Source organism: Pygoscelis adeliae, unplaced genomic scaffold (genome assembly GCF_000699105.1).
Source record: "Pygoscelis adeliae isolate BGI_AS28 unplaced genomic scaffold, ASM69910v1 Scaffold88, whole genome shotgun sequence".
Taxonomy (NCBI): Eukaryota; Metazoa; Chordata; class Aves; order Sphenisciformes; family Spheniscidae; genus Pygoscelis; species Pygoscelis adeliae.
Genome location: NW_008825616.1, coordinates 2,098,774 through 2,107,454, shown reverse-complemented (window position 1 = coordinate 2,107,454; position 8,681 = coordinate 2,098,774). Strand labels below are relative to the sequence as shown.

Genomic DNA, 8,681 nt, shown 5'->3' with positions numbered 1-8,681 from the left:
AAGGAGCTTCTTGTAGGACCTAAGGCTGCTTAGAAACTAGTGAGGGCATTCACAGCACTAACACTGACTGAGAAATTCCAGTTACCTGTCGGATGGGTTCGCCAAGGCTTTCCAAGGTCCCTGGATAATTCTCAATGAGTGAGACATGGAGGTTGTTTTCTGCTCTTCGGGTGAGTGCAGATACCACGGCATAAGCCTGCTCCAGCAAAGTGCAGTTTTGGCTATTTCTTGCTTTGTTTCGGATTAATTCCTGTAGGTGAATGAAGAAAATGTTACTGGGCAGTCAGAAAAAAAAAACCAAACCAAAACATTTCCTTGATAGCCAAAGAGTTTTTCAATATTTGTTCCAGCTCTTTCATCTGAGCAACTTTTATCCCGTTCTTTCACCATGTGCTGCTTAGCTACTAAAGTCTCCTCTTTCCTACCCATTCTGCAACCTCACTGACTAACCAGTCTGGCTTTTCCTTACATCAAGTGGTATTAAACAAAGACAAAGTTGAAGCAAATACCAGATATGCTTCGGTGATTGAAAACAAAAAAAACCCCAAAGCAATCCTAAATGTATCCGTTGCATTTCTCTCGTGCTTACCCTGACGATACCACGAGGCAAGCAATTCATGTGGCAGTGCTAAACTAAGAGTCGCTGTTAGATTAAAAACAAGGGAGGGTGGGGAAAAAAAATTAAATGGCAGTTATCCTTTTCTTTCACATTTGTTCCTGTTCCTCTCTTTTAGTAATGAAGGTATGCTCACTCTCTCTTCCAAGAGACCCTTTAAAATGTTGGTGTTTGTGTGGAGGAAAGTGTTCAAAATTAGAAAGTTAATTTGAACCTTCTTCAAACTCTTTAAGCTGCTCACTTCTGTAATGTTAGAATACAGAAATATTTTGGCAGTCTTCTTTCTGACTATCCTTGTGCTATTTCCCATGCAAAATACCATTAAAAAATGCTACTTTGAAACTTTGATTTGTGGTCTGGGCTAGAACCTGAGATAGTAGGACAGATGAAAACTTGAAAGATGAAACATTTCTGGATGGCAGAATGAGGCAAAGCTTTTCAGAAAAGGAAAATTTCATCTTACTATAATGTCAGTATAAAATACAAGGAAAGAAACTGGTAAATAATTTCTTACACATTGGGAATTGCTTATTTTTATAACGTACTGGTTGCTGAGTGTGAAGCAAATTCATACTTGTCATGGATATATACATACATGTATTCATATATATGCATATAAGCTTTTTTTTTAATATTTGTATGCATATATTTAAAGATCATTCAGATAAATCTTGCTGAACTTTATGGGGTTGGAGACTGTGAACCTCTACCTGGATTAACATCTAAAAAACTATTTAGAGAGCACCATCACTGGTGATGATTACTGTCTGTCTGTCTTAAGCAGCTTTCAATTGTAGTTGCATCAGAAGAAAGCCAAGAAATATGAAATAAAAATAAAATAGTTTTCTACACAAGCTGCACAAAGCAGAACATAAACCTATCAGATACAAGCATATAACAAAAGCTTTTCACCTTGATGATAGTCTGGTACTGCTGGATCCTGTTTATGGGTTTTTCCAGGTAGTGCTGCAGTGGTGGGATAAGTGGTTGTGAAGGAACTTCATTAGTTAAGATTTCATCTGTGTATCTCTGAAAAAATACACAGAAGAATGAGGAAACGTTGTTATAAAGAACAATTGAAAAGATTAGTCCCTGGAAAATGCTCATATGATGCTGGTTCACAGACCTAACTCAACCAAAACTGGATAGCTCTACCTGACCTTACTACCGCATATTTTGGACATCTGTAACCCTCCCCCATCCTTTATCAGCTAGTTATCAGTTTAGACTGCAAGATGTCTGAAATGCTGAATTTGTCTGATTTTCCAGTGCAGGACTGGTGCTGGGGAAATGTGACCCAAAGCTTGCAGAACCAGATGGTGTGACAGGAAAGATCAGCGCTGTCGGGGGGCGAGTGAACTCAGTGCCAGCAACTGCTACCAGACCTCGGTGGAGAGCGGTCCGTGTGTTTGCAGTGCCAGCAACCGGAGCCAGTGAGGGTGTCTGCACCGGCACCTGGAGTGGGAAGCGCAGGTCACAGGGTCCGTGTGCTGGGGCATCAGCCGCTGAGCTGGACGTTTGTCCTTTCCACTGGCCTGGTGCACGTGGGTGCAACTGTGTGCAATTCACCAGCAAACTTCAAGCTGGGCTGGCTGCAAGTAGGAGACCCAGGATCCAGGCATGGTTATTAGGGAGGCTGAGAGCTTGTACTGATAATTTGAGGGATCTGTGAACGTGGGGTGAGAGTGAACACGTGCATTTGTTTTCTAGCGAGCATCAGGCTGGACGAGCTGGTCAGTAGAAGGCTCAAGGAGAGGGTAAAAGCACTCAGGATCTGGGCAGGGGTATTGGATGGACAGAGGAGCCGTGTTGCTACTCAAGGGATCCACGAACATGCATGTGCTCATGGATCTGGAGTGTGGTGTGTGTGTTTTCACTAGGGAACTTCAATCCTGACCAGCTGGAGAGGAGAAACAGGATTTCCTTATCTCTTCTAATATTTTATGTGAGTTCGCTTGGTCTTATAATGTGGTGGCCCTTAAAAAGTCCCTTAATTACAGTTACATAATCACAGCCACGTTCATATCTGTATAATCTTTATAATATTTATAAATGCATAAGCGTATGTAAACGTGTTCCCATATTGATTGTACTGACCAGGAAGAGCTAGAGAGCGAAAACAAAATTATTATATTTAGTAATGATTTCCTGCAAAAATATTTAATAATCCTTTTCAGGATCTCATTTGTGATTAATTACTACATTTCTGGATGCAGTAGGTTACAGGGTGCATGCTCAGCAGGTACTTTGGCTACTGTTTTACCTTGTAGAAATCCTGGACAGCTTTGCTGACAACAATCGACTCAGCCTGTACTCTCCCCACCAGGTACTGGATGTACTTATTAAACTCTGCTTCATGCTTGATAAAGCACATGGCCACATCATCATCAGTGTCACATTTCTGCAAGCCTCGGAGGAAGACACTGTGGAGACAAATCAAAAAGGACATCTGAGGAGAAGGTGATGGAATGAGGCTAGAACACAGCCCCAGCAGCCAGACACTTAAATCAGGCAATTTCAGGTTAACACAGATTAAAGGACATGACTGGGGGAAATGAGGGATGTTGCCACATTAACATTAAACTTCTCAATGCCTCTTCATCCAGCATGATGCTGTCCTTCTTAGCCTGAATGTAAGAAATGCCCTCCAAGGAAGGTAGGGATAACTTTCAAGGGCTTAGCCCAAGTTGGGAAGTTAACCCCTGCCCAGATCCTTATGCCTCAGTTTAAGGATCAATGAGCCATCCACATGAGTGAAGACAGCGATCCCCGTTGTGTTTCACAAAGGATGTTGAGACAGGTTCACATGCACAAAGTTTTTTAGCAGTGTTGGTAGCTGATGACATGCATCACCTCTCGCAGTTGAAGTTACTTTTGAGGAAAAACAAAAGGAGAGGGAGAGAAAAGAGAGAGAGAGGGAGGAAAGAGAAGGGAAATCTGTTCTCGTGGCCCAGCCAGGAAAAGTGACGGATGTCCCACAAAGTGTCCTCCCCATTGCAGAAGCGGTGCCCCCCATAATGCTTTTCCCAGAGTAACTATATACTTTTCATCGCAACCTGCTCAAACTCTGTGTTGGTTGCTCCTGCTTACGATGCTGTTGGCACTGATCGGAGCACACGTTGATCAGGGAAGATGCTGCATGCTCACTGGTTGTTGAGCTTTGTGCGCGCGTATTATTGACCCCCTCCCCCAAGGTAAACCAAAAGTTAGGACCGCAGAGTAGGAAAACGGGGAAGAAAGGGTGATTCTCATGCTGTTGGCAGGGACTTCCTATGAGAACAATCACTTCCCATGAGAGCAAGGGTATCAAGGTGCAAAAGGAAGCCCCTTAGCAACGGAAAGCCTGAGGCATGTAAGACATTGTACGACACCTCTTCTTCCTGGCAAGTAAAAGTATTTCAGCCTGGACCTTGGGAAGTCACTTTGTGAACGGCAGATCTGCAGTAAATCCTTTCTTGGAGTAGGCAGAGGCATCGTGCCACGGCGTTGTACCTGGGCAGCCTGCTACAGCTGGATGTGGTTTGAATGCATGGACGCTGGCATCAGCTTTAAGTGAATGTGTGTCTCTACGAAGACACCACTGAAGTGCCTGTAAGACCCCTTTTTATAATAATTCACTGTTTCTCAATTAAATTCACTTAAAAGGGTAAGAAACAAGCTGGACATATGAAGCTTTGAAGCTCTGAAGGGTATTATGTGAGTCCCAACCCTGTGCTCTGACTTAAGCTATACCATCATCTGTCATCCCAAAAGGACCATCAATTCCCTTGCACCTCAGCACTGCCAGTGCTCCACATCCTTCACAGTAATAATAGTTACTGTGGCTCTGACACCGGGTATGCGAGCCACTCTTTGGTCTCAGATGAAGGCACGTGGGAATGCCCACCTGGAATGGAAGCGAGCAATGCCATCAATATTTCTGAAGATGGTGGATTTCTGGCTGGCGACAGCTCCTGGGACATTGGGACAGGTCTCAGTGTACTTAAGGTGATGAGTCTGGAGAAACTGTAGATCTTGAACGTAATCCTCTTCTGAGATCAACAGCTCTTGAATAAGAACACTGAAGGGAAGACAAATAGGCAAAAAGAAATCACAGAAAAATCATCACAATTATCCTTGTGGTTAAACCACAACACCTTGACATGCTGAGAGACTTTTAGGCTCTAAAGCAGAGATATATGATCAGAGGAACACACTCCTTGGAGTGTGTTGACTAGATCCCCTCTGACCGTAAGAGGAACTTAGACACTCTGCTCACGGGTGACACCTACCTCTACCTTACAGACATCTACTGTTAGGGCAGATAAAAGAGAGCGTGAGCAACAAAAGGATCTATGTAAAGCAGACAGTAACAACTTCAATGCCACTTTATGCAATCAAGAAAGCAAGTATCTCCATGAGAGCACACTCAGTAGTGTGCTGCACTGCAAGGGAGTAACACAAGGTTGAGTGCTTTCACTCCCTCTTTAGACATCATCCTCAGATATAGGGCACCCCAAAGGACAGAGGTACTGTAGTTTAGGATTTTGTGAAATCAGAGAGCTTCGAGAATTACATCATGTAAAACCCTCCTTTCAAGTCATCCAATATGATTTAGATTGCCGGGAATTTTCCTAGGCTGAAATCAATGGCAAAACCCAATGAAAGATCACAAATTACAAGTCTGAAAGAATCAAAGGTTTGCTTGATTCTGGGAAAGTGGAGGTGGCAGGACTCAGCAGAACATAAATAGTGACTCTGACAGGAGGGAGCTAGATGCCAACGTTCACGTTAGTTCAAAAGGCAAGAAAACTCAAAGGTGCAAATACCAAATGACGTGAGCTCACCTTAGCTTCCTTTTATATTCATCTTCAGAAACAAACTCTCCAGGGAACTCGGGAGCTTCTGTTGTTCCCCATTCTGGAGACAACTAAAATACAAGAGAAAAGAAACATTATTCTTTTAAGCTAACGTGCTTTCATCAATGCTCACTGAAGAATACCCCTCGCGTGTGTTCACAGTCCCTTTCAACAATTCCTAAACCAGTGTGAAATTTCTTTTTTGCTGGAGGATGATTAGGTCTTTCAAACCCAGGCACCCCTGCACACATACAGAAATATTGTCTATTCAAAACATGAAAAAGTCCAATCATGTTACAGACTCCAACAACCTCCTCATCCATCACTCCTTGCAAAAGGGATGGCTCTAAACTGCAACAGGAGCAAGTAATTTTACATGAAAAATAAACACAGCGTGATCAGTCACCTTTAATTTCTTGTCCAGATAAGCTGGAGATACCCAACCCTGTCGAGAGGGGCTAGATTTTGTGGGTTTAGTCCTGACCAGCCATTTCAGAGGATGAGCTGAATCAAGGACTTCCACATATTGGCCTTCCTTCAAAGTGATGGTCTCCCTGTCAGGCGCAGCGGGCACATAGTCAGCCGTGACCATGTAGACGTCAAAGATCTGCAGGCATGAAACAACAGTTATTTTGTGCTCTGAAAATAGAATACAGTAACACTAGCAGAAAATAAGTGCTTATCTGTGTTTAATGTTTTATTCTCCAGCCCTTGTACGGCAGAGAGAATCACTTTGCTTTTTGCAAATGGAAGACTAAATCTCTAGGGGGCTCAGGCCATATTTTCAAAACTGTATGAGGTGTTTTGGGTTTACACCATGAAACAGTGGATTTTTCTCCCAAGACAAAACAAAGAGTGGTCCTGAAAATGTCAAAATAGGTTAACATTTCCAAAGTTTTAATTTTTTTTTTGGAAGTGTTTGAAATGAACACCCAAAAGATTTCTAATTTTCAGAAAATTCTCATTTTTCTCATGAAGAACTTCTCAACAAAATTCTTCTGACCAACTCCATCCAAGGCCACAGAAAAGCAAACTCTGACTTTCTGAAGCTCAGCCGTGAAAGCAAAAGGTGCCCAATAATGGATATGTTTTGACCATGTTGTGTTGAACAACTTGTTCAAGATCACACAGTAAGCATCAGAATTTGATTCTCTGTGCTCCGTATCGCAGACCCAATATTTAACTACTAAATACACCTACTAAATTGAAGTACATCCCTAAAGGGGATGGCGATACTTAAATCATAGGAGATTGGTGGTTCTAAGTAAAGTTTCCTCCTTGTGTCAAACTTGTCCATAAAGATATCATACCTCTCCTCTGGAATCCCCATCTTCAGATTCAGAGGAGGACTCCTGAGCAATGGATGAAGGTCTGGATCGTCCATGGCGAGGAGATGCAGAGGGAGTTTTTGATTCATCATCACTTTCTGCACCTGGCACTCGAAGGGTAGCTAAAAAGCAGAGCAACAGCAAAGTGTGAAATAACGATCTCCAATTTGAACATGAACCAAATCTATAATAACATTCAATTTCATAAAACCAAATATTCCTTAGAAAGAGCATTTGTAGTATTTAGTGTGATCTCCTATTGATATTTAGGATTAAATAAATAATTGGGACGTTTTAGTACATAAGGTTGCATGCCTACTGCATGTATTGCCACTGCACTGCAAGAGTATTTGTAGGAGTGGTAATGTCTCTATTTTTGCTTCAAGGTAAAATTTTACTACAAGATAATCAGTATATGATACACAAACCAGGATTTTTCATCTAATTCAACAAACCATTGCATTACTGCACAGCTGTGCACACAGTTTTCAGCCTCAACTTGATTTTAAAATCCCATTGTGAGCTAAAACTTGAAAATGTGGGACATCTTCAAAAGAGGGTTGCTTTCAGACTCAGGAGCGATGAATATCTGAGGAACTCGAAATACCTAAGATGTTCAAAATAATACGCTTCAATTTTCACAACTTGCCCTCCACTCTAAAGCTTACAGTTACTCCTGCTTATTTAAATAAACACTGTATGCATAAAATGGACACTAGCCATCTTAGTTCACTGCAATAGCTTTCTTTCTCGTTCAAAACTGTAGACTAAGACATGCAGTTTGGATGGACTAAAATTGCTAAAAATTCTTAGTCCTAAGCATTTACAAATGTTCATATGCTTATGTAGGATGACTGTCTCAAAACCTGCTTCATAAATCTCACTGATATTTAAAGTCCAAACGATACCTAAAAAAAGATTGCATATTGCATACACTAACTGAATTGTGTTTGCCAGGTTCCTTACCCTGACTTATTTTTGCAGATACCATTTCTGAGATATGTGAGGTGAGTTTCTGGAAGAACTCTTCTGAGCCAACATCAGCTAATGAAACAGGGCTTTTGGGTACACCTTCTCTACCAGCTTCAAGGTCTCCTGGAAAAGAGAGGGTTTTCTGTTAAGCAAGCAATGTCATTGGAAAGTCATCTTTTTTGAGTAACAAAACCTTCTATGGAAGGAAGGTCTAATTTTCTTCACTTCCCCTGTTTTTAAAACTGTGCTGGCTCACACTTCATCCACATAATTCACCCTTGAACAGAGACCAGTCCTGAAAAGTTCCAACATTTCAGACAGTTTCAAGAAAACAGGACAAAAGTAGGTGGTAATCATGAAATACATAGACAATCTCAGCTGTAGGTGTGAAGGGCAGGAGTAGGGGAGAGAAAATAGCTTCTCTTACCTTCTCTTATTTCAGAGGGATGAATAGCTCTGAAAAAGAAAGAGTAAAGCAGAGTTAAAAGTTAAAATAAAACGTGTAGTAAAGAGAACTAAATAAGAAACACCCCCTCCTTCTCAAACCTTGTACAGGACGGCTGGGAATATCTAAGTTAGGACTCTGGTTTGGACTGCAGGTGCTGGTAGCCGATACTCACCAGGGCCACTGTAAGAAATGAGAACTGGGGCACCTGGCTCATACGGGCATAGGAACACTTGGATGTCTTAGTCTTTGAGCCGAATCTCATCTGAGAATTCTCCTTATTCCTGACTTCTATTTCAAACTGTTGCTTGAGAAGACCTGGCTGCTCAGGGAGTGGGTTGCAGAACAGAGTAGCCTCCATCTCCCTGGTGCTACTACTGGGACTTTATTCCCAGCTGACACTGAAATAAAGTTATTACAGTTGGAGACATTATGTCAAGTGGGATCTGTGGTCTCAGTCAGTTTTCAGCGAACTAATGCTC

General features: G+C 41.9%; 1 protein-coding gene across 1 annotated transcript in view; it reads right to left on the bottom strand.

Annotated features, from left to right (window-relative positions):
* OBSCN (obscurin, cytoskeletal calmodulin and titin-interacting RhoGEF) overlaps positions 1-8,681 on the bottom strand; it is a 203,829-nt gene that overhangs the window by 55,732 nt on the left and 139,416 nt on the right. Inside the window, exons 83-91 of the mRNA XM_009333308.1 lie at positions 8,182-8,210; positions 7,749-7,877; positions 6,765-6,904; positions 5,861-6,061; positions 5,443-5,525; positions 4,503-4,676; positions 2,880-3,039; positions 1,529-1,645; positions 86-250 (exon numbers count right to left, since the gene is read on the bottom strand). Of these exons, the coding sequence (XP_009331583.1) occupies positions 86-250; positions 1,529-1,645; positions 2,880-3,039; positions 4,503-4,676; positions 5,443-5,525; positions 5,861-6,061; positions 6,765-6,904; positions 7,749-7,877; positions 8,182-8,210 (1,198 nt within the window). The remainder of the gene's footprint in view (positions 1-85; positions 251-1,528; positions 1,646-2,879; positions 3,040-4,502; positions 4,677-5,442; positions 5,526-5,860; positions 6,062-6,764; positions 6,905-7,748; positions 7,878-8,181; positions 8,211-8,681) is intronic.